Raw genomic sequence first — 25150 nt, forward strand, 5'->3', positions numbered from 1 at the left:
ATTTTATTTTTTTGTTGTATTACCACCTTTAATTTGTTTTTAATTAACGTTTCCAAAGGTACATACATCAACTGGTTTCCAATGGTACATGAATAAATAAATTATAGGTATCAAGGGAAAAATTTCTTCTTCTCAGGAAAAATGATGTTACTAAAGAGTAGAATGAAGTATTTATTAAATAACATATAAACTTCATAAACATTTGATTACAGCAAGTAGGTAAGAAGAAAAATAAAATTTCCAAAGGTACCTACACGACTTGCCCTACATCGCAGATAGAAGCAATAAAAGTTAATAGATTTTTACTAATAATGTCCTTTATTTTGTAGCTCCGCTAAAGGGAGAGAGAGGGTCAGCCACGGTGAGGGAGCCCTTAAGGCTGTGCTACAAGGGTATTTGTGCAATCTCTGGCGGCATCCGGAACACATCCTAGCCACGTGAAGCGTCTCTTCGTCACCTTAATCACCGAGGGCTGCCATGTCAGTTTAGTAATTCGAGTATTTGTGTACCCCTAAGATTCGGCGCGAACTTGTGCTTGACAGGGTGAAGTAATAGTAGTAGCCCCTATGAAAATTCCGGGAAAAGATATCACTAAATACGTTCAATGGTTTTGAAAGGCGCCACCGTATAATTATTATTACAACGTTTTTATTAGGTCGTATTCTTATTTGTCCGGTGGTTGTTTATCCGGTACAAATCTCACAATCGATTTTCCACTAACTTCCCGACTAGCTAGACATTTTAAACTTTTAGAATATATCAAAACACGATCCCAATGGATTATTTTAATACTTTTAGCCATCTTTAAGTTGAATTGAATTCATTTTCAGTTAATTCTTTTTGTATGAAAAATTATTTCGGAAGAAATCCGTAATCCAATCCACTATTATTGGTTTCTATGGGTCTGGGGTCCTAGCAAATAAATTATTAATATATACGAGCGTTACTATGGAAATCAATATGAATGCCAAAATGACATTTCAGTATTATTTAAGTACATATAAGATTTTTGATCGTTTAATCTAGTCAAGTCAAGTTTCTATGATTCAACAGAAAATTTAAAAACGTTGTAGGTATATAACAAGTTCTTTTTATTTTGTAATTATTTTTGATAACATCGCGTTGATTGTAATCTCATGTAAAAAGAGTTGTTTAGAAAATGAGTTAATGCGATTTAAAACAAAATGTTTTATTTATTTTGTCACACTTAAATAAATTATTGTTGAAAAATACAAAAGCTAGCTAATAACACTATTTAAAAAAAACAGAATAAGTAATTTTGGGTAATTGTATTGTGAAATAATTATGTTATACAACAAATTAAATGACTGTGCCATCTTTAAATAGGTTTTTACTAGAATACGTCATTTTGCTTATTTTATGATTTTTATAATTGTGGACTTGTGTAACCACATTGAATTCACTGAAATTGCCTTTTACACAAAACAAGTCATTTTGAACGAATAATCACATTGCACAATTGTTAAAATGGCTTTATATCAGAATGAACCGTTTTGTGTAATTTAAGGCTTTTGGATTGTATACAGGAGTAATCACAACTATCGCATTTAATTGGCCTTTCACCGGAATGAGTAATTTTATGTAATCTCATTTTACTAGATGTTATACACGAGTAGTCACAACTGTCACATTTGAATGGCTTTTCACCAGAATGAGTCATTTTGTGCAATCTTATCGCACTAGATGTTATACACGAGTAGTTACACTGATCACATTGAAATGGTTTTTCACCAGAATGCGTCATTTTGTGCCTTTTCATGACAGCAGAAGTAATACAAGAGAAATTACAACTATCACATTCAAACAGTTTTTCACCAGAATGAGACATTTTGTGTAATTTCATATGACTAGATTGTATACAAGAGTAATTGCAGTCATCACATTTAAATGGCTTTTCGCCGGAATGAGTCATTTTGTGTCTTTTCATATTACCCAATCGCAAACATGAGAATTTACATTGATCACATTCAAATAATTTTTCACCAGAATGAATCATGTTGTGTCTTTTCATTCCAGCGGATGTGATACATGAGAAGTTGCAATTGACACATTTAAATGGTTTCTCACCGGAATGTGTCATTTTATGTGATTTAATTTGACCAGATTGTATGCAAGTATAATCACATTCGCTACATTTAAATGGTTTTTCACTAGAATGAATCATTTTGTGCCTTTTCATTGCGTTAGGCCATATACAGGAGTAACTACATTCATCACATTTAAATGGCACTTCACCATCATGAGTCATCTTATGCCGTTTCATTTGGTTAGAGCGTTTGCATGTGTAATTACATTCAAGGCATTTGAATGGGTATTCAACCGAATGACTGGATTTATGGGTTTTCATCTTACCATAATTATTAATGCTTGAGAATTTACTTTCCGTCCTTGTATGCAAAACTTTGTGTAGTTTTAATAAGTCCTTTGATGAAAAAAAATCGTAACAAGTGGAGCACACAAAATTTGATACATGAAATAAGATTTTTTCTAACTTTATAACACCTACCAATAATTCAGAATTTGCTGCGTTAGAAGAAATGTCATTGCGTTCATGAGTGCGATATGTGCTGTGGACACGTGTGAATGCTCTATTTGCTTTGACTTCTTTTTTAATGTCACTTTCATCAATCAGCATGTCACCGCAAGTCTCTGGTAGATTTTCCACTCTGTGGTTTCCAAGTTTCGCCATAACAGTACTTGTGAGAATCTAAACAAAGCAATCAATGATTTAGTTTATGATGCAGTTACGAAGGGTGGAGGTGGGGTGTTATGATCCGACATAAGTAATGCACACTATAATTTGTCAGTCAAACTAAAAAAAAAAGTCAGAAAATACGACACCCTCCAGGAATTGACACTGCATCAACGAATAAAAAAAATTAAAAGTTTAGCAACTTCAAGTACTTAAGTTCCAACAAAAAATCTTGGAGTGATTCGTGACGTCGGTTTTTTTTTTAGAATTATTAATAACCATGTCTTTGCTTTTTCGTACAAGGTGGTTGTTAGTAATTTTGAACAATCACAAACACCCAGGCTTTGAGAAAAACACATAAATGTTTTTGTCATGACCGGGAATCAAACCCAGAACTCTCAGATGGAAGGCCAGCGCCTTACCCACTGCACCACGAAGGCCGCCTCGTGACGTCGGTTAGTAATTAAAGTAATACCTACTTTGATTCAAAATGCAAAAGCCGATCGCCAATATTAACTCAATTTGGAAACCGCTTCAGAGGGTATTCAGAGCCATTAGTTAAAATTTGTCGCAATCAAGTAAGATCCCTATAGGACAGTGGTATATGTGCATGGGCGCGAAACCCGAGAGATGCAGGTTCGCTTCATGTTGGGTGTCGTATTTGTTTACAAAAAAGATTTTTTCTATAGATAATAATATATTTTCTAAGAAATGTTTTCAAAATTATGTACGTATGTATTTGTTTTCATTGAATTTAGACTCCAATGTGTAGATAGTAATTTGTTAGTTTTAAAAATTCAATTAAACTTTGCCTAATCCAAGCCATAGTACATAATAGTAAAAAAAATAATCGTTTATCTATAAAATATCTAAAATTATGCCATCAAACCATACATAATAACTTTATGGTTGGTACACAAGGTTGAGAATTATTGGTATTTACCTACAATAATATAAAATATGCTTGACAGCGTCCGAAATGGAAAAAATTACGAACCGGAGAGCTCTATAACTGTACGAGAATATTAAAATACAGTCTGAAAACAAGATCTAGGTAAAAACCGGAGGTCGCTAGTGCGGTGACAAGTAGGAAGAGCTTCTAAGTTTACAGTTTTAACACGTGGACAACTCGTCGCTAACCGGAAGGCGCTTCAATCGAAGTGCGGTTAAAAATGAGAGGAGCTTGTTAGTTCACAGTTTTAACACGTAGCCAAGAACATCTTGTTGGACACTAGTTATCGAATTATGTGTGTATTTTATAAAAAATAAATGTGTTCGATTTTGTATTATGTTATATTTAACATTAATATGGACGAAGCATCTGGAAAAAATGACACTCACTTTTATATCGGGTCTGCCGAATGGCATAATCTGTTCTAACGCCATTAGAATAAAGGTGATATTGCTATAAATTCCCGATGCTTTTTGTCGGCTCTGCCGAATGGTTCGGTTCGAACGGGTTCGCTCAAATGAACATTGACACTAGAAACACTGTTCTAACGCCATTACAATAAAGGTGATATTGCTATAAATTCCCGATACGTGGTATCGCATACTGGAAATTGCGTGACGTCTACCTATACATGTGCGAATATCGCTATGAGCGAATTTACTTGCTAGCTACTGTATTGAGTGAGTTGTCAAATAATAATGTCATTGTGTCTAACCCAGGCGGTGAAATGAATATTTCCACAAGACAGAGATAATCTTGAGGATTTTATAAATCGGAACGGCGGTCCGGTGCCCCACTGTCCATTTCGAGCCTTGATGCTTGCGCTAATAATATATATTATTTCTCTTCTTCTTGGTCGTGCACTCATGGCTGAGGATCGTGACCACATTTAAATTTCGCCATCCTTTGAGCGACCAAGACTTTCCATCCTTCTCGGTCTTCCGCTTCTCTCAGGGCAGAATGGATGGTGCCCCAGTCAGCTCTTTCACTTGGTCGCTCCATCGCGCAGACGCTCTTCCTCTGCTTCGCCTTCCCTGGAGGCTACCCAAAACTACCAGTGTCTCCAGGTTGTCCGGTCCGCGCCTGACAATATGTCCAAAAAACTGCAGAATTCTTCTGACATATCGTCGAGAGCCGATCCTTTATCTTCAGTCTCTGGATGATTGACTGGTTCGTCCTGTGCTCCGTCCAAGAAATGCGAAACATTCGGCGCCAACACCACATCTCAAAGGCATCAATTGCCTACCGTTATCTTGCCTTCAGGGTCCACGACTCGACTCCGTATAGAAATATTGAGAACACTAATGTTTGCACAAGGATCATTTTTGTGGCAATCGAAATTCCCCGATCGTTCCATATGGTGGTATTATTTATAGATAATATAAAATATACTAAAATGTTTCTACCTGATTAACTGGCCGGCATTCTGTGTATGAGCAGCCAGGTTGCGAAGTTTCATACTTTATTTGGTGAAACTTATTTTCATCAAATTCTTCCTTTACATGAACTGGTTGGGAATCAATAATCTCAGGCTTTACATTTACAAGACTTATTTCAGGGACCTTAAAAAAATACACATTTTATAAATTTAATTATTAATCACATTTTTAATGACCTAATATCAGGTTGAGGTAGGCTGTTAGGATTCGACATAAATAGTGCATTTATAAAACATTGTCGGCCATACGTATTTGTTTTCATTGACCTAAGACTACAATTTGCAGATAGTGTTGGTTTGTTTTTAAAATTCAATTAAACAGTGCGGAAACTAAACCATAATAATATAGTACTTAATCAAAAATTGAAGATTTTTTTTTGATTTATAGGCTGGATACCTCAGTTGAGGCACGGTCTAAAAAGATCGTGGCTATGCGATGCGCGGATTGCGGGTCGCGGGTGCAAATGACGCATGCCAAACGAAATATAATTTGTCATATAAATCCAACATGCGTCCATTTAATGTTCTGTTTATTGTTCTCTTAGTAACAATAATAATATATTCATTGACATGTTTTCTTTTTCAAGTAAATGGGTAACGTTTTTAGTCATCTTTACACGATTTAAGAATGAATATTCCCGTCGCCATCACGAAACAAATTAGCGTGTCCCAGCTCGACGTTCTCTCTCCGAATGCCAGCGAGTCCAAAATTTTGTCGCGCCTATAGTTGAAAATTATTTGCCGTTCCACTGATGTATCGTCCTAATGAATAAGCGTAGAGAGCGTAACCCTCAGTTTTTAAATAGAGGTTTTATTGCATAATAACGTTGTACATTACTAATATACGTTGTATCCAAATAATTTCAGCTGCAGATGCCGATTTATTATTTAAATTTTGCTAGCAATTTTAAAAAAAGAAGCAAGTGACGTAGGAAAAACGACTTTACTATAATTTTTGTTAGTTTTTTTTTAATTTCCTAACTCAATAATTATTAATATCAGATAAGGGATGTAAAAATCGTATTAATAATTATCATGTAGGTACTTCGAGGTAATGTCTAATATAACTAACTATAACTAACTTCCCGACTAGCTAGACATTTGAAACTTTTAGAATATATCAGAACACGATGCCAATGTACTTGTTACTCGTACTTTTAGCCATCTTTAAGTAGAATCGAATTCATTTTCAGTTAATTATGTTTTGTATGAAAAGTTTTTTGGGAAGAAATCCGTAATCCAATCCACTATTATTGGTTGCTATGGGTCTGGGGTCCTAGCAACTAAATTATTAATATATACGTGCGTTACTATGGAAATCAATATGAATGTTAAAATGACATAACAGTATTATTTCAATCAAGTACAAACTTTGTTGATCGTTTAAGCTAGTCAAATCAAGTTTATATGATTCAAAAGAAAATTTAAAAACGTTGTATATAAAAAGTCTTTTTTATCTTGTAATTATTGTATTTTATTTTTGACCGAAAACCAAACCTAACAAAAACGGTTTTGTGCCTCCTGTAAAATTGTGTGGATTATGCCCTTTTACCTTTCCAAAGTCAATATATTGTAATGAAGTATTTTTAATCCAACAAAAACAAATAAGTATGAATGAAAAAGAGTTCAGGTACTATTTTTGTCGCATTAACCATATTATACCAAAAATATTAAGGTATTAGGCAAGGATTAATTGCTTTTTAAAAACTAACCAACACCGTCTGTAATTTGAAGTCTTAGTGCAAAGAAAACAAAAAGTTTAATGTGCACAGTTTATGTCGAATCTTAACAGCCCACCTCCACCCTTCGCCACTTCCTAACATCATAATATAATACCATATCATGGTACAATTACAAACCGCTTCTGTGCCTATAGTGTTTTTTGTGGATGTTCAATTTTGATCAAACTGCGACAACGATATTTTTTATAAACGATAATTTATTGCAAGGCTAATCTTATAAAATTATTGTAAGAAAAAAATGATTTCTTTAGCCCTTGATATGAATCGTTTGTGAAGACATCTTATAGTTGATTAATAATTGTTTTTAAAGACTAACCTCAAAACTGCAACTGGCATGGCCGATGTTCTCTTGTTTTACATACAAATTGGAGTCCAGGCTGTTTGCATGCAATATTGGCACATCAAACCATTGTTGCTCTTCTGCATCGTCTTCGAAATCATCTGGTTCTCGCTTTACATCCATTTTACGTATTTAAATCAACACGAAGTAGCGAGCCAAAATAATTACATTGACAGCCGTGACCATAGACAACAATTTTTCTTGAACAAAACATCTGCATATTCAGTGCTGCCATCTTATTGTCACTGAATTAAATTATGTTAATAATAATTATAGTACGAAAATCATTTTGAATAAGACTTGACTGACGATGGAAGGGAGCAAAGCAAAGAGATCGGACTCCTCCCACATAAGTAGCACACAAATACTAATACTATAATTTTGATTTCGGGAAAAATGTAAAATACTATAATTTTACGCCAAATATACCAAAATACTATAATTTTAAAGGATTCAAGACGAAAAATGTTCATGTACCTACTATATATTTTTCAGAAATACTATAATTTGTACGCCTTTGTACTATAATCAGCATAGAAAAATATGGCAACACTGGTGCGTACTCATTTTGTGAGACAAAGTTTTACCTCTCTGAAATTAGGTACACTTTGCTGCAAATGGGCCATACTCGGACATAAAAACGACCCACTGAGTATTTTTTTATCGACACTTCAGCTTACAACCAAATTATGATAAACGTAGTTTCATTATAAAAACTTCCCACAATTAAAACTTTATTAGGATTCAGGGTAAGAAAGAATAATGCAAATGGAAGTAAGTAAGTATGTTATTTTTAATAACACAAAAAACCAAAGAGATTAATAAGACTGTTCTTTTCGCTTCGTTAAAATAATTGTTATTATCTACTATATAAAAATCAATATTTTTTTGTTGGTTTGTTTGTTCGTATTTTATCCGCTGCCATACCGTTCATCCGATTGCGATAAAACTTTGTCAACTTATTGCTTGCACTTGCGCAAAGAGTATAGGCTATATCTTATATATAAAAATATCATATACCACTCATCCGATTGTGATGAAATTTTGGTTAGTGGTAAGCACACCTGCGAAGGTTCTGAATTAGAAAAACCATCTGCTTCTTCATTATAACATCTTCTTTTATTCGTGTGGTTCCTATACCATTCATCCGATTGCGATGAAACCTTCGTCAGTTGTTGTGGTAACACCAGCTGTAAAGGTTTCTGAATTAGTACAACCATTTTCTTCTTCTATTCGTATGCGTTCCTATTCCATTCATCTGATTGCAATAAAATCGCAACCCGCGTCCAATCTCTTTGCAAAAAACACAATATTTGGAAAAATTAAACTCAAATCAGTTAATAGGAAATGGTTAAATATTGGAATAAGAAATAATATGGTCTTGTTTTTACATATTGTTCTATATAAAATAACATAGGTACCTTGCATTATTGTTTAGATAAAACTGTTTGGAGCATTTGGAGCAAAGTGTAATGATATGGTGGATTTCAAAAAATTACTACCCACCAGCTACCAACCTCATTCTAAGTTCGACAATTAATAATTTATAAAGAAATCATAGGTACCTAATACTTGAGCTTTTCAAGTGGACTGTAATTATTTTAAGGGATGATGAGGAGTTCGGATATAGGGAAAGGGGGTGATGAACAAGAATGCCAGACACTAACTTTTGTGATGATATTTGATGGCTCCGTGGTCTGGTTTCAACTTTTACTCGTGCGGTATTATTGTTTTAGGGTCACCCGTTTCGTACACTCACGTACTTTGTGACAGTTTAATGGATTATTTATGTGAGGGTGTATGAACGATGTTGATTGATTCTGAATGCGTCTGTATTTTTACTTAAGAGGCGAAAGCTATTAGAGGCCAGCTCATGCCCGCTATCAAGATGTAACTGCCTGTCTTTTTGCAACACGGGCTCCCATGACCCATAATGATTGCTCATTCATTGTCTGATGACAATAACACTGGGGATTAGGAGGTGGGTGAGGAGATAAGGAATGGAATGGGAATATAAATGGCTCAACCAGGTAATAAAAAATATATGGAAATATAAGTAGGTAGATAGCTACCTACAAGCTGACATTTTCAAATTAAGAATTTGGTACATAGAGGCTGTCTTCTACAAGCTGGCGTGCCGGTTTCCCCCCCCCGCTTCAGCATCCATTTCATTGCCGCCAATTATAAAGTTGCAACAATTTAACGCGATGGCACATTGCTTTTCGTGTAACGTGTACACACGCCAGTTTATAGAATACAGACTGTAGGTAGGTACATATAATAATAATAATTGTCAATTAAGACATTTTATTCTGTTTATAGGTAGGTACTTAAGTATTAATAGACGTTGCCAAACAGCTGAAATGGAGATGGGCGGGGCACATCGCCGAAAGGACGGCCGCTGGATAAATGCCGTCATCCAGTGGTACCCAAGGGGCACGAACGGTCACAAGGTCGCCCTAAAAGCCGCTGGATTGCCGAACTGGTAAAGTTCGGCGGAAATACGTGGCAGCGAATGACACAGGATCGAGAGAATTGGAAAAAGCTTGGGGAGGCCTTCATCCAGCAGTGTATTGACCCCGGCTGATGATGATGATATGTAAGTATTAGGTAAGTACCTACCTATTCTCTACAAGTTGACAATGTCAGTTTGAATCGAACGGAAACCGATTAGGTATAAATTATATTAAAAGAAGCAGAACTAATAGATAGGTACCTACTTCATAATTAAAGAAATAAAGAAAAGACAATAAAGAAAAGTTGAAAGCCGGTCAACTTTACACGCTACACGCTGGCGTGTGGACCTATTGCGTCTGCGCAGTAGAGCGTGGTAGCGACCTCCCGGTAAAAAACGAGCTACGTTCTGTCAAAATAGTCGCCAGCTTGCTGGGTTCTCAGCGAATGGAAAGTTTTGTGTGTCATCATCACATTCGCAGTAGCTGAATCTCCCGCTTTTAAATTCGCCAACAGACAGCTCATAAAGTAGGTAGGTCAATGTAATTGACGCGTTAATGCCAATAAGTAATTATGTTAATATTAGTTTTATGAAACATCAATTCGAAAAATTTTAGTCTATGGGCTACGAGTGTACAATTATACTGGTACCTACCTACCTTATCGATTTATTTTGCCACGACTGTGTGACACTTTTTTTAATAGGCAGCTAAAATGGATATCAAACGCGAAATAGAAGAATTACAAGCTGATGCAGAAGGCCAACACTGGTTCGATGTCCCAATTTTAAACCAAAACAGCTGTGACGGCGACACAAATATTAAGCAAGAAAAGGCTGACAATGTCAATTGCACTTTTGAGGTTAGTTTTAAAAATATATTTACTTATTTTGTGTTATATTTTAGTAATTTGGAATCCCTATGCTTTTGTAATGATGGCAATTATTATTAGGTACATAATATACATGTCATTGTTCTCTATCACCCTATAATCTTACCACGTGGACTGTTTTGAAAGGTTCTCCTGGAAGGTTTTTCGATTGACATATTGTATTAGCTGACATTTTTAACAACTATTTATTATTTGTTGCCATTTTGTTGCGTCACTTTCAACGATAGTCGGTACCACAGAACAGATAATAAATATAATACCGATAGGCTATATTCAATACGCCGCATCTTGATGCAGGGTTTTGAATGTGTGATTGTCCTACGAAAATGAAGCACGCATTATGCACGTGCAATAGTGTGTGTAATACACCAACATTAAATGAGCGTAAATGCATAAACCGAGAGCAGTCTTCAGTATTCGACGTAAAATGTATTCTTGACACGTGTATAAGTTAAACCCGGATTCATTCTTATTCGAGTCGGTTACCTGCTATCGCCTTACCCGTTATGTATTTCAGTTTCCATTATTTATGAGTTCCCTGGTTGGTACATTCGATTTAATCTGCAGGCAGACCCAACTCGAGAAGAACGTTAAATAATCGGCCATGAATTATCATTTTATTAGCGGAAACAGTTTATCCCATGTAGACAATTAGGTATATTAAATTTCTTTTTCTGTCATCGGAGATGCTTTATGATGCAATAATTATTTTTAATTTAAAGTATGATATTTTAATACATTTTGATACATTATCATCACACATTAAGGTAGGTTGAGTATGGTCTAAAAAAGAGTTATAAAAGCTCTTTTGGTCATCTGCGTCACCATTACCAATGTTCCATAATAATATGTTTAGGGTTCCCGGATGTCCTTTTTTACCCGGACTAATCCTCTTTTTTAAGGCTATACTTCAGCTGAGGCATGGTCTAAAAAGATCGTGACTATGCGACGCGCGGATTGTGCTAATGACACATGCCGAACGAAATATATTTTTTCATAAAAATTTTACATGCGTCCATTTAATGTTATATTGGTAATAATAATAATATATTCATTGACATGTTTTCTTTTTCGAGTACACGAGTAACGTTTTTTGTCATCTTTACACGATATAAGAATATATTCCTCCGACGCCATCACAAAACGAATTGAAGTGCTCACATCTCGACTGCCGCTCTCCGATTAGCGACGAGTAGGAAATTTTGTCCCACCTATTGTTGAAAATTATTTGCCGTTTCACTTATGTATGCTCTTAAGGTCAATGTCAGTGTCCGGTATTTTTTTTCATTGTTATCGAATAATGGGTAATGTGTCCTATTTTACCGCTATGAACATTTATGCTCCTATTTTGTTGTAGGCAATTGTTCCGAAGGTACAAAATATTGTATTATGTTCATTTATTTGTATATTTCCACCAGTGGCGAAGGGTGAAGGTTGGCTGTTATAAATAGTGCCCAAAATCATCTGTATGTGTTTTCTGTATGATGTTGGTTGGTTTTTAATTCAGTTAATATCGTTAGTATTCTATTTTATTCTTGATAAATCTCTGTGAACTCTGAATAAATGTATATAAATAATATGTTTCTATTTTATAATAAAACAATATTATAATATAACGTTTTTTCAGAACATTGAAATGACACCTGCTAATATAAAACTTGAGCCTGATTCTCAACTTGTCGATTTCAAGGAGGAATCTGGTGATGACACTTTGAGCCAAATCAAATATGAACATCCGGAACCCGGTTGCTCATATTCGGAATACAAGCCAACAGAACAGGTACTTATAGTCCTATAGACCTTATAGACGTCAACGATGGTCGACCGGTTACCTCGTCGGCTAATCATGCGGGTACATACCTACCGCTTTAAAATTCACATGTTATTTTTGAATGTGTGCTTGCACTAGAGTATGGCCCTAACAGATGCAAGTAACTAACATCTATTTCTCTTAAAAATAAATCTGTTACAAACTACAAACTCAATATACATACAAACTCCTCTGTAAAGATACCCATATCTTAGGATAAGACATCTATTTGGACTATTAAACACAAGTAGCTTCAAAAGTATCTGGATTTTTACCTATTAAGGGCAGACGTGCTCAGCGTGGGTCAAAATGGAGATTTTTTTTCTATTTTCAAAGCATTCCTTAAACGTTGTAGATAATCTATTTATATAATTTTGAAGCCTTATTATCCTTTATATTTATTTTAAACATTTGATGACTGCATAAAGTATTTTTATTACATAAAATAGTATTCTTTTAAACTTCTCGCTCTAATGTTTTAGAATATAGTCATATTTCAGTACATAAATGTGCAGTGGTGTTAAGATTTTTTACGTTTAATAATTTTTTAACGCATTTATAAAACCATCAGTATAATTTATATCGACATTATTATAGTGAAATATTTACGATAAAAAATTATATTGATAATCTCTGTGATACCAAATTTGACAATTAGGCATTTTATTATTTAAAAAATGGGCAAGATTAACACATTTGAAGATAATTTTAAAGATACTGATTATAAGCTATGTCTTTGACCATTCAAGTGTGATAAACATCCTACGAATCATTATCATCATAGAATCATTATTGGTTGGATGTTTATCACATTCATCAATATAACTTTTTCTCGTAAATATTTCACTATAATAATGTCGATATAAATTATACTGATGGTTTTATAAATGTGTTTAAGAAATAATAAATGTAAAAAATCTTAACACCACTGCACATTTCAAAATATAGCGGTCAGGAACTTTTATTTCTTTTCAGCGAAATGGTTATCTATTGATTCAATTACCTATATTTTTTAACCTATCAAAGCAATACAGCTATCTCTTCAATCAATTTTGCAATTGGTAATAATATGTCTCCCGCGTATGAATTTTAAACCTCAAATTTCGACGCCATTTTCTCAATTCTCGTGTACACTTCCAATAATTCTAAATTTCATCCTTAATTTTTTTTATTGAGTAACCTATCAATTCATGGTGGAAATACATTGTATTATTGAATATTTGAAAAAGTTGAAAATGGCCCTCTGAGGCGGACGAGCCGGTCGAGATTCATTTATTAAAAGTGAAAAACGTGCCATACAAATTAAATTTAATTATAAATTATTTCATCGTATAAATTATGGAAATCAGACCGCAAGATAATTTATTCCCTGGTGAATGTCCCCAATGGTGGCCGCGCGACTTAAGCGTGGGAAGTCTAAGGTTCAAATCCTGGGTCTGGCAAGTACACGTCATATTGTTTTTCAATTTGTGTCTGTCAGGGTATGGACCTAATAGGTTGAGCAAGTGGCTGACACCCATTTCTCGTAAAAAACAAAATACAAACCTCTACTCTGAAGGCCAATATGATCCTATTAGGATCGGACATGGTCGAAAGTAGAAAAAAGAATGTTCTTTTGCTCTTATTTGATTAAAATAAATGATCTTTTATTATAATATAATATATTATATTATTTTTCTAGTTAACCGCTACGGGCAATGTGGTTGAAGAAATACCCGTTAATTTTAATGACATACAGATTGATGAGCAAAACATAAAAAGTGACCTCCTGGAATATACTGCAAGGTTACCAATTAACGTCATTTGTCACTCTGCTGAGAGTGATGTAACCCAATCCGATGAAAACGTTCAAGAAAAACAAATGATTAACACCAATACAAATGCAAAATCATTTAAATGTAAAACATGTGATTACGCATGCGTCCAACCGTCCCTCATGAAAAGACATAACATGACTCATTCTAATGAAAAGCCATTTAAATGTGATGTATGTGATTTCGCGTGTGCACGTTCCGATAAAATAAAATTACACAAAATGACTCATTCTAATGAAAAGCCATTTAAATGTAATAGTTGTAATTACTCATGCGTTCAATCTTTCCAATTGAAAAAACATAAATTATCTCATTCTGAAGAAAAGCCATTTAAATGTAAGGAATGTAATTACTCATGCAAACAATTCTATAGCATAAAATTACACATCATGACTCATTCTGGTGAAAAGCCATTTAAATGTGATACATGTAATTACTCATGCACTCTATCTGCCCTCATGAAAAGACATAAACTGTCTCATTCTGAAGAAAAGCCATTTAAATGCAATATATGTAATTACTCATGTGTACAATCTGGTAAATTGGCAGAACATAAAATGACTCATTCTGGTGAAAAGCCGTTTAAATGTGTCGAATGTAGTTATTCTTGCGTTAGATCTTCCGACATGAAAAGACATGAAATGTCTCATTTGGAAGAGAAGTCTTTCAAATGTAACGAGTGCAGTTTTTCAACTAAAACATCTGGTGGTTTGAAAAAACATAAAATGAGTCATCCTAGTGATAAGCCATTCAAATGTAAAGAATGTACTTACTCATGCATACGATCCCAAGACATGAAATCACACAAAATGACCCATACGGGTAAAAAGCCATTTTCGTGTGATCGATGTGATTATACATGTGTAACGTCTACTCCGATGAAATTACATAAAATGACCCATTCAGGGGAAAAACCATTAAAATGTGACAAATGTGTATATTCATGTATACAGTCAAGTCGTATGAAATTTCATAAAATGAGTCATTCTGGCGAAAAGCCATTTACCTGTGATGAATGCACATACTCATGCAATCGATCTACTGATATGAAAAGACACAAAATGACTCATTCTCGTGAAAATATTTTGTAATATATTGGAAGGTATTCCTTACGTTAAGGATCTGGTACCAAAAATAACCAAATAAGTTTGTTGGTCATTTTTCAAAAGTGTTCTTTACCATTTTACATAATATGATAGTATGGTATTAAGTCTTTAATTGAGACATTAGAAGAGCATGTTTCTGTAATGCATTTCGCAATCCTAGTTTTAAACTATTACAAGTCAAAGAATTGACATTTTGAGTTAATAATGCAGAAAGGTTGAAAATATCATTATTTATCTGGTCAAAGACTATCACAAGTCTGAATGAATTCTACGGAAACACAAGACAGAAATAATAGGCTCTAATTTTTATAAATAGTATTGTGTGGTATTTAAAGACTATGCTATTTTGAGTTGTTATGGTCTTAAATTAGGATTCAAAATTTTCACGAGTTTATGACTATGACATCTTGAATGATCATACTAGGTCAAGATTGGACAAAGTAAATAAAACTTGTGTTGTGGTCACATCGGTGACTGGCCATTCTGAAAACATTGAAAATTTGAAAGTAGTTGATAAGTACAGTAATAAATAAAACAAGCAGTGATGGAATCATAGAAAAGGATCTTAGAGGAACACATGAAAATCATATGAAAATTTATACCAAATTAAAACAATATGTAAGAGGCTCGCACATCAGAACTCGCCGCATGCGTCTTACAACAAATTCGTCGATGTGACGTCATCGTAAACCAAGAAACAAACAATATCAAATGGAGCTTCGCAGATTGGCCAATGCAAATGCGACGCGAGACGATCCGCAGATGCAACATGTCGCATTTGTTACAGCCTGCATGTTGGATCTAAAACAAGTCGACTCCGCTCAAGCGCACAGCTGCACAAACGGCCATTTCTCTACAGACTGTCGCCGCGTTCGGAGCAGCCACGATGCGGCGAATGTCGATATCGCTAGGCAGATGTGCGAGGTTTTATCAAGGAACACCGCCTGCCCGTTCTCGGAAGCTTTGATTTATGGCGGTTAGGCACACGAGGCGAGTTGTGATGTGCGAGCCGGTTTAGAGATCACTTCAATAGCATTCCTATGGTAGAATCCTACTTCCAGTCAAAAGCCATTCAAATGTGATCTGTCTGATTATTCGTGTATAGAGAGCAGCGGGATAAAAAAACACAAAATGATACATGTTGCCGAAAAGCCATTTCAATGTGAGCAATGTGATTACTCCTGTATAAAGTCTAGCAGGATGAATAGACACAAAATGACACATTCTGGTAGAAAAAAATATTTAAATGTGACCAATGTAATAACTCATGTATACGACTTGGTGGGTTAAAAGTCCACAAAATGATACATTCTAGTGAAAATCCATTTAAATATGACCAACGTAATGACTTATTAATAAAATCACTCTGGGAAATAATATTTTAATTTTATATGAGTTACTTCATAATATTTTCATCAAGTATATTATATATTTAAGTATCCATATTCAAATGTATGTTGACAAGAAATCCGAAGTGGTTAACTTACAATTCATACAACTAGACCCTGGGGACCGTCTGCTTTCAAAACTGTCGACTGCAATCGGTCATCGATGCAACAGGTGTCTGCCGTTTATCTGAGTACCTACCTAAATCAGTGTATGAGCATACAAATTGTTATGAAGTAGGTACGTTCCTACTAAAAAATGGTTTCTTCTGAGGACACATACATATCTGGCAACACTGTTGCGCTGACAAATCATTATACTATACAAAACAAATCTCCTAGAACAATCACAGATGCCTAGTGGTTTGTACGCAATACCGCTACTCATAGAAACTTGAACGTACTCGAACATTCTAAAAAATTCTACAGCTCCTTGACAGCAGGCTTCCTAAACCAGTCGATCAAAGATCTAAACAATTACAATCCAGCCATGTCCACCGAATTTTCAAGACCACGAGCAATACTGCTGTTAAAGTCTTCTTAGTATATATTTTCTTCCCTATAGTAAAGTTGGAGACAATAAATAAGAGAGACCATTTTTTTAGGTCCCTCATCATATGCATAGTATAAAAAATAAAATATTACGCTGTGCTGACTCCGTCAATTCGAAGGAGAAACCACTGTAGTTATATCCCCTATTTTCCCATCTCTTCTTTTTGTTTTTCATTTCTTTCCTTCATACCCTCGACGAAGTGCCATGCGCTCTTTGTTAAGGTATACAAACGCTAGTACTACAGGTGACGAGGAAAAAAAGCCACATGGCCTTCGTGCCTACTTTTATACCTACCTATATATAATTGAAATTGTATTGCTCTGTGTGAACTTGTATTTAAAATATCAGTCTTCTTTGTTGGCGCGAGAGAATTAAAATAATTGAATACGTGTATTAAATAAGGCTCTAAGTACCAAAAAGTAGTATTGCCTGTAGTTACAAAATACCGAGTCATTGCATTAAAATTTCATGAAGCAGACCTTTTAAAAAATGTAGTTTTACAGTGTGAAGCAATCACGGCAGATTTTAGGTATTAAGAACTCGCAAGTGTCAACACACCATCGTCAGCTATTTTATGTTGAATGCCGTTGACCACTGCAGTGCTACTTATACCATTATAAATAAAACACGCCAACGGACTTACAACGTCGACAGGTTTAATTATGTTGCTGTATTTTTTTGACTTGCTTGAAGCTCTTAGACTATGGTTGAAGTTATTGGCGTTGGTATGTAGAACATTTTTCTATAAAAATGTCAGTTTTTGTTTTTTTGGTACTTAGCGCCTTAATTAATTAATACACGTATTCAATTACTCGCTCTCGTTTTAGTATATTATTCTCGTTACTGTTTGCTTCAGAGTACCTATGTTGTTCTGACGTGTTTGATTAGTGGTGTTTTCCGTTTAGAAGGAAAGATCGTGATGTATTCCACACGTGTTTTCTTATTTCTCTTATTACCTATATATTGATAGGTAGTATAAGTTTTTATATTTTTAAGATAGTACTTAAAATGTCATGCGAAATTATCGATTACCTACAGTTTGTACCTACTATACAGAATCTTCCGTCATGTCTACTTACATGACAGCTGATATTATGTTAACTTAAGAAGAATGTGCTTTCATTAAATAGTGTTTTGAAAATTTCTAACGTCTTTTATTTGCCAATTATAATCGCATACCTAGATGTATCTTATGTCTCAAGTATTGAACTACAATGTATGATTTAAGCATAGAAATAAGATCACCAACACAAAGTTTTACATAGGTAAGTACATAATTTTGAAAAACACTTTCTGAGAAAATATATTTATTATAACCAATAGAAAATCTTTTTGAAAAAAGTAAGCCACTGACGTTCACCCCAGTCCGGGAATAGTCTCAAAGGTACTTTATCTACAACCGGTCCTGCCCTCGGACCGATTAAGAACCTTTGTTTGGCTAGCTCGATACTATTCGGGGAGAGGGTGATCAACTAAAGTTCTCGATTGACACTTTTGGAATACACTTGATCATTATTATTTAACTTTATATTATTTAGGGCCACTACCTAGTGATAGGTTAGCACCTAGATCATTAATTATCCGATTGTCTTTCAGATCGAACTTATTTTCGTAAATATTTACGTAAACGTCAAAGACAGCTGACTATCTGTCACTTCCCTTAGTATTAGATGTTTTTCACGAAATGTTTCGTTGGTTGTTTTTCAAAATGAAAACTCCTTTTGGTAATTCAATTCAAATTATTTATTAAATTATTCTCGATAACAACTTTAATTTCTTTTCTTAATTAATTATAATCGACAATTATACACTTTAGTTTAATTTTGAATAATTACATAATTATCTTATACTCTTATTTAAATTAATTATTAAATAAAGTTAATCAATTATAATTATTTTATGTTTAATTAATGTACGATTACACACTTATAACTAAGAGTCGCCGACCGTAAACTTTAAGAAGCTATGCTCCTTTTATATATATAATAGATCGCGAATAGATGACACGTACTATGACGATATGTTTACTATATCATCTGACAGCCCGAACCACGTGTCGCTTACGATGACGTTTCAACTCGTGACACGTCGGACGTAATCTTCGTGAACGAATTACTTCGCGAAAATAATTAAAACTATGTGAATTTGGTGCGCCCTCAGGCACAACCTCACGGTGATATGAGAAGATCGACTACTTCTCGGTACATAAAATGCAGACCGTTATATAGACTCACAGCGGGAAAAACCCGAGATTTTGACGTCATTCGAAATATGGACCAATGGGAGATCGTTCTACCTCCTCCACAGAGCTAATGGCCAAAGTTTCGGACCAATCATAGAAAAGCTGTTTATTTCCCGGCTTTTCCGGAAAATTATGATCATTCAATAGAACAAAAATGTATAATTAATTAATACCTATAGGCGGTACAAGTTTAATAACAATCGTGAAAGTCCTTATAGGGCTTTTGACACAAATTGTCCAAATATCTGTTAGTTCGTTTATCGAGCTAACGGAAAGGAAAAATGAAAATATTTTCGCTAAAAATAATACGTAACCAAGACGTGAGTCATTAAAATCACCGTCCAAGAACGTGGATATAATAAGACTGGCAGAAATCGCAGTTGTCCGTTTCTTTTATGCAGAACTTTTGCGGGCTAATTACAGATAGCCGGAAAGGGTTGCGATTAAAATTTATTCAATTATATTTATAGAACACTTCAACTTAAAGGTATAACATTAGTTTCAATCAAAATTTCTATGACAAGTCTTCATTTATTGAGTTTGAAAATTACCTATTTTGGGTAATTTAATATTGATCTGTCGAGGTTAATTGGCAGATCTAAAGAATAATTTTTATTCGTAAATTAAGAGAGCAACCGAGTCCTTAGACTTACATTATCAGAATTTCCATTTTCGAAATTCCTTCATTTAACTTTTACAAAAGTAGGTACTTAAATTGGTACCCTTTTTATTACGATTCGAAATATTAATTTATTATTTAAATTAAGTGTGCGTAATCAGTACTTACAAAACGTAATCATTAGATTTTAATTACGACAATATTTGATATCATAATTTATTTATTTAAGGCATTTGACTTTGGCCGCGGCGAAAACATGGCGACTTAATTTAGAAAAATAAAATTTATTTTTATATAATTCAAAATCAGATTAAATAGAAATGGACATTTATTTACAATGTTTAGCAAATGATATCTCATAAGTCGTTTACAATTTATTATCTATTTTTAACCTTAATCCTATACATTTCAATTACTTACATTCCACCTTATAAGACCATTTGGTCTCCTTGAAAAAAATTCATCCGTAGTTCATTCTGAGGGGCTATATGTCACTCAGACTGTACTACGGGACTCAATACACAATAACTATAGCTTTGTTTAGAGATTGGGCACGTATTTTTCAAGTAAAATCGACATTCACGATCGGATCGAAAAGTTGTGACGTCACTAATTTATTAAGGAAAAATGCTGGCTGAGGGCCTACATTTTGGGGCCGTGTCACCACTCCGGAAGGGAATTGAACCCTGCATCTCCTGAGCTTACGCCCCGTCCGTTGCATTTTCCTCTATGCTACAAGGTGACGTACTAATTATTGCGACAAATTTTAATTATTGGCCTTTTTAATACCTACTCATCAGCGTTCTTCTAAATCAATTCAAATCAAATCAATTTGTTCAATAATCAGAATGGTACATTTTTAAATCTTTTGAATTATTCGTTGAAAAAAAAAATAGTTAATTACAAAGTTTTACTATTTTACCGAGGTCTCTCTTTTCTTCTTGTTCGTGCACTCATGGCTGAGGATCGTGACCACATTTAAATTTCGCCATCCTTTGAGCGACCAAGACTTTCCATCCTTCTCGATTTTCCGCTTCTCTCAGGGCAGAATGGATGGTGCCCCCGGTCAGCTCTTTCACTTGGTCGCTCCATAGCGCAGACGCTCTTACTCTGCTTCGCCTTCCCTGGAGGCTACCCAAAACTACCAGTCTCTCCAGGTTGTCCGGTCCGTGCCTGACAATAAGTCAAAAAAACTGTAGAATTTTTATCAAACATATCGTCGAGAGCCGTTCCTTTATCTTCAGTCTCTGGATGATTGACTGGTTCGTCCTGTGCTCCGTCCAAGAAATGCGAAGCATTCGGCGCCAACACCACATCTCAAAGACATCAATTGCCTTCCGTTCTCTTGCCTTCAGGGTCCACGACTCGACTCCGTATAGAAATATCGAGAACACTAATGTTTGCACAAGCATCTTTTTTGTGGCAATCGAAATTCCTAGGTAGGTATAGTTATACTTTGTTGAATTATTACCAAATTAGATAAGGGACATTATAAAAAATATAAGAAAATACCTATATAAACCTAGAACACATTTAACACACTTAACAAAAAACATAATAAAAATAGCTACATACCTACTTAATATTAAGGAATGATGAGGTGTGTGGAGATAATGTCGTAGTTTGTTGGAACTTTCGAGGAGAGAGTTCATTAAATCGTTACAAGAATAAATAAATTCAATCACAATTATTATAATCGCAAGATTAATCGAACCGCAAGACTGGACTCGAATATATGCCGATTGACTGAGTCGAGTGACCGGACTCGTGATGAGTGAGTAGTAAAATTATGGAACGTTCTAGCTATTTTTATACAAATCGACTTCTGCAAGGCAAAAAGGGATAAGCGACAGTTTTGATAAAATTGAGTTATATATAATATCATTGGAATCGCCTGACTTTATGTGTCAATTGGGCTATATTTCGTGTCCTAACGATGACTTTTGTGTCGCGTATATCAACGGTAATTTGGAGACCAACAAGTGATATTTTATTACTAACCAAAAAATATTTGACTAGTTGGTAAATTGTGGTGGTTAGTTTAAATTGACCCAACAAAATTATAAGCTCGTTTAATTAAATGCTCAACCCATCTAGTTTTTTTTGAACGTGATAAATTTGTCTGACGTCGTTTAGATTGTTTAACCTTGCAGTAATATAATCTTTGCATGGCCATTATTATTTTATGTCTGCACCTCTAAAAACCATATAATATAGGTAGCTTAGATAGTTTTTCCTGATTTTTATGTGCGTAGGTAAACATTGTCGCTTAGCTATCCCTTTTTACCTAAATACAGATTGCACATTGTTTTGGCGGTTAGGAGGTTATTACTTACCTACAATTTTTCAAATCAGAACTGGCATTTAAGCTTCTGCACCGCGATTTCCTAACTATCGTCTCGTGTGTCAGCCGACGACATGACGTAATTGTGACATCAGCCAATACACGCTCGAGGCATGCCGCCCAGCACACAGTGCTCACCGTAGATATTATTATGATGAAACACCTATATGTGTATGGTGACAATGAATAACGCCACTGTCTGACCAGCGTTATTTTCTCGAATTCTATTATCACTCCGGTAGTACGTCACAATGGTGTCATATTATGACGTCATGTCGACCGGGCGGCTTGCACTCGCAAGTTCTAACATAGGGCATAAAATTACAAACTTAAATCAACTTGAGATAGGTATGAACATTGTCATATTATATTTCCTACGCACAATAAACAAAGTGTCGCTTGAGCTGTATTCGAACAAGCATCTTTAGGCTGCGATCCCGACCTAACCCCGGTACACCGCATTTTGTGAGTCAAGCGCTACCACCTACTGAATTACAGTCAAACACTCCTACATCATCTACATTACTTGTTCAGTAAGATGCTTTAGGCCCGTTTCAGACGGGACACCGGTGTCGCGCTCGTATATAATAAGGAGGCATTTGTAGGTATTCGAAGAAAGGGGCCTTTGTATTTTGTTTATGAACGCCCCAGAGCTAATGAGTCAATGCGTGTCCGGTACATTTTTCCATGGGCCGCTACATTCTCAAGCCGCCGATACACTTGTTTTTATTACTGCAATGTTCTAATTATTATAACGTGAAATTATACGTTGACTCATTACCTCTGGGGCGTTCATAAACATATTACAAAGGCCCTTTTATTCGAACACAAAGGCCTCCCATAATATATACGAGCGTGACACCGGTGTCCCGTCTGAAACGGCTCTTAGTTACAGACAAAATGAATGAGGATTTCAGTGAATCTAGAAAGTAACCTTCCATCTCTCATGCAACAGAGATAGGTACACGATGATGGTGCTGGTCCATCAAATATATCCCTTGTGATGCCCAGTGCTCGAAATGGACCGGAGCGCCGTTCCGGTTCGTGAAATCTATAAAGTTCTACAAAATCTACAAAATAATTTGACCGTCTGAGCTAGATATGCCATATAACAAAAAAATCTGTCACACTTATGTTTATAAAATTTGATAAACATGTTAATATCATCAGAAAAATTTCGAGCGCTCCGGTTCGTAAACTTTTCCATTTCGAGCGCTGGTGATGCCGTTAGGTTTTGTTCATGTGTCCATCTCAGCGAGGTATGGCGGCGTACCTATATAATTATTTGTTCTGGACAAAGACTTTTTACAAAGCATCACTGTCAGGTAACCAAGGAAGTTATATTAATTTTATCGATTCTGGGTCTGGCGGGTACACCTATTATTTTTCAAATTGTGTATGAGTCAAAGTATGGACCTAATATGTTGAGTAAATGGGTACCTCAATAATGTATATTATATTGACTTAAGAGCGTACATAAGTGAAACGGCAAATAATTTTCAACAGTATATGGAACGAAATTTCGCAATCGTCGCCAATCGGAGACTGAAAGTCGAGGTGTGAGCACGTCAATTTGTTTTGTAACGGTGTCGGAGGCATATATTCTTAAATCCTGTAAAGATGACTAAAAATCGTTCCGCATGTACTTGATAAAGAAAACATGTCAATGAATATAGGTACTATTATTATTACTAATATAATAATAAACATAAGATTAAAAAGACGCATGTTGAATTTTTATGACAAATTATATTTCCTTCAGCTCGCGTCATTTACACAATCTGCGCATCGCCTAGTCACGATCTTTTTAGACCATGCCTCAGCTGAAGTATAGCCTTAAATTACTATTTATATTTTGGGTGTCCTCTATTATAAGAATATCGAGTCTACCAGTTATTAGAGGTAGGTACCCAAAAAAGCAAAATAATCAACTACGGATTTTGTTGTGTTTAAAAAAATGGCCTGAATCCATCCACTGCTGGATAAAGGTCTCTCTAAGCTGATTCCACTTCCGTCGGTCCTGTGCATGCATAGCTCTTAATTATTAAATTTAAAACTTCTTTCAATCTACAAAGTACAACAGTCAGTATTATTAAGGCAAACCAATTGAAAGACAATACCTACCCGACAGCGACATCCCTAGACAAAATGCTGCCCCTAGGCAGCGCCAAAATGCCACCCTTAGACTATAGATAATCATGCCACCCCATTTTTATACATTATTTTTTAAATAATCTTTTCATGACTCCAATCTCTAACAAACGTGTTGTATCGTTGTATGGATACCACAATATACCACACATCAAAATATATACCACAAAATCTAATTTAAATGCCATCTCTACCTTAATAGACAATATTGCAAGTCCATGGTTTTAGATACATTTAAAAACACACCTGGCAACTTTCAAAACTCGCGAATCACTGGCAAAAATATTTGGATAAATTAATTAGGTAAGTAATTACCTACCTATAATTCAAATATAATTCGCAAATCTGCACGTTTCATTGCTGGTCATCAAGGACATGACGCCCAAGGACAACGGAAGTAAACTAGACACCGCAAACCCGACAAAAAAATATAATCCTATATAAAAACTCTTTCACTGCTAAAGACACGCCTGGTGTGTGGCCATTAGATATATATACTTTCACAGCTGGCCATTTAATTCTAATCTTTTACTATATATAATTAATACATTTTTTTCAACCAGTATAGTTAACCAGAAGATATTTCCGTTATTACA

At 34.9% G+C, this 25150-nt stretch overlaps 2 protein-coding genes and 1 long non-coding RNA gene across 3 annotated transcripts in view; 2 read left to right on the plus strand and 1 right to left on the minus strand.

Moving 5' to 3' along the window:
• Positions 1 to 25150, plus strand: part of LOC147076245 (RNA polymerase-associated protein CTR9 homolog) — a 578712-nt gene that overhangs the window by 282322 nt on the left and 271240 nt on the right. The gene's annotated exons all lie outside the window — the stretch shown is intronic.
• LOC147076258 (uncharacterized) lies at positions 161 to 7378 on the minus strand. Its single transcript, XR_015069574.1, has 3 exons — positions 7162 to 7378; positions 5072 to 5227; positions 161 to 2728 (listed from the first exon to the last, which is right to left on the minus strand). It is a non-coding gene; the product is annotated as an uncharacterized LOC147076258 (long non-coding RNA).
• On the plus strand, positions 10338 to 12328 carry LOC147076259 (uncharacterized). Its single transcript, XM_085940362.1, has 2 exons — positions 10338 to 10500; positions 12158 to 12328. The coding sequence occupies exons 1-2, from the start codon at positions 10354 to 10356 to the stop codon at positions 12326 to 12328; spliced, it is 318 nt and encodes a 105-aa protein (XP_085796488.1). The 5' UTR covers positions 10338 to 10353.

Source organism: Rhyacophila brunnea, unplaced genomic scaffold (assembly GCF_057557595.1).
Source record: "Rhyacophila brunnea isolate RB1 unplaced genomic scaffold, BYU_Rbru_1.0 scaffold_13, whole genome shotgun sequence".
Taxonomy (NCBI): domain Eukaryota; kingdom Metazoa; phylum Arthropoda; class Insecta; order Trichoptera; family Rhyacophilidae; genus Rhyacophila; species Rhyacophila brunnea.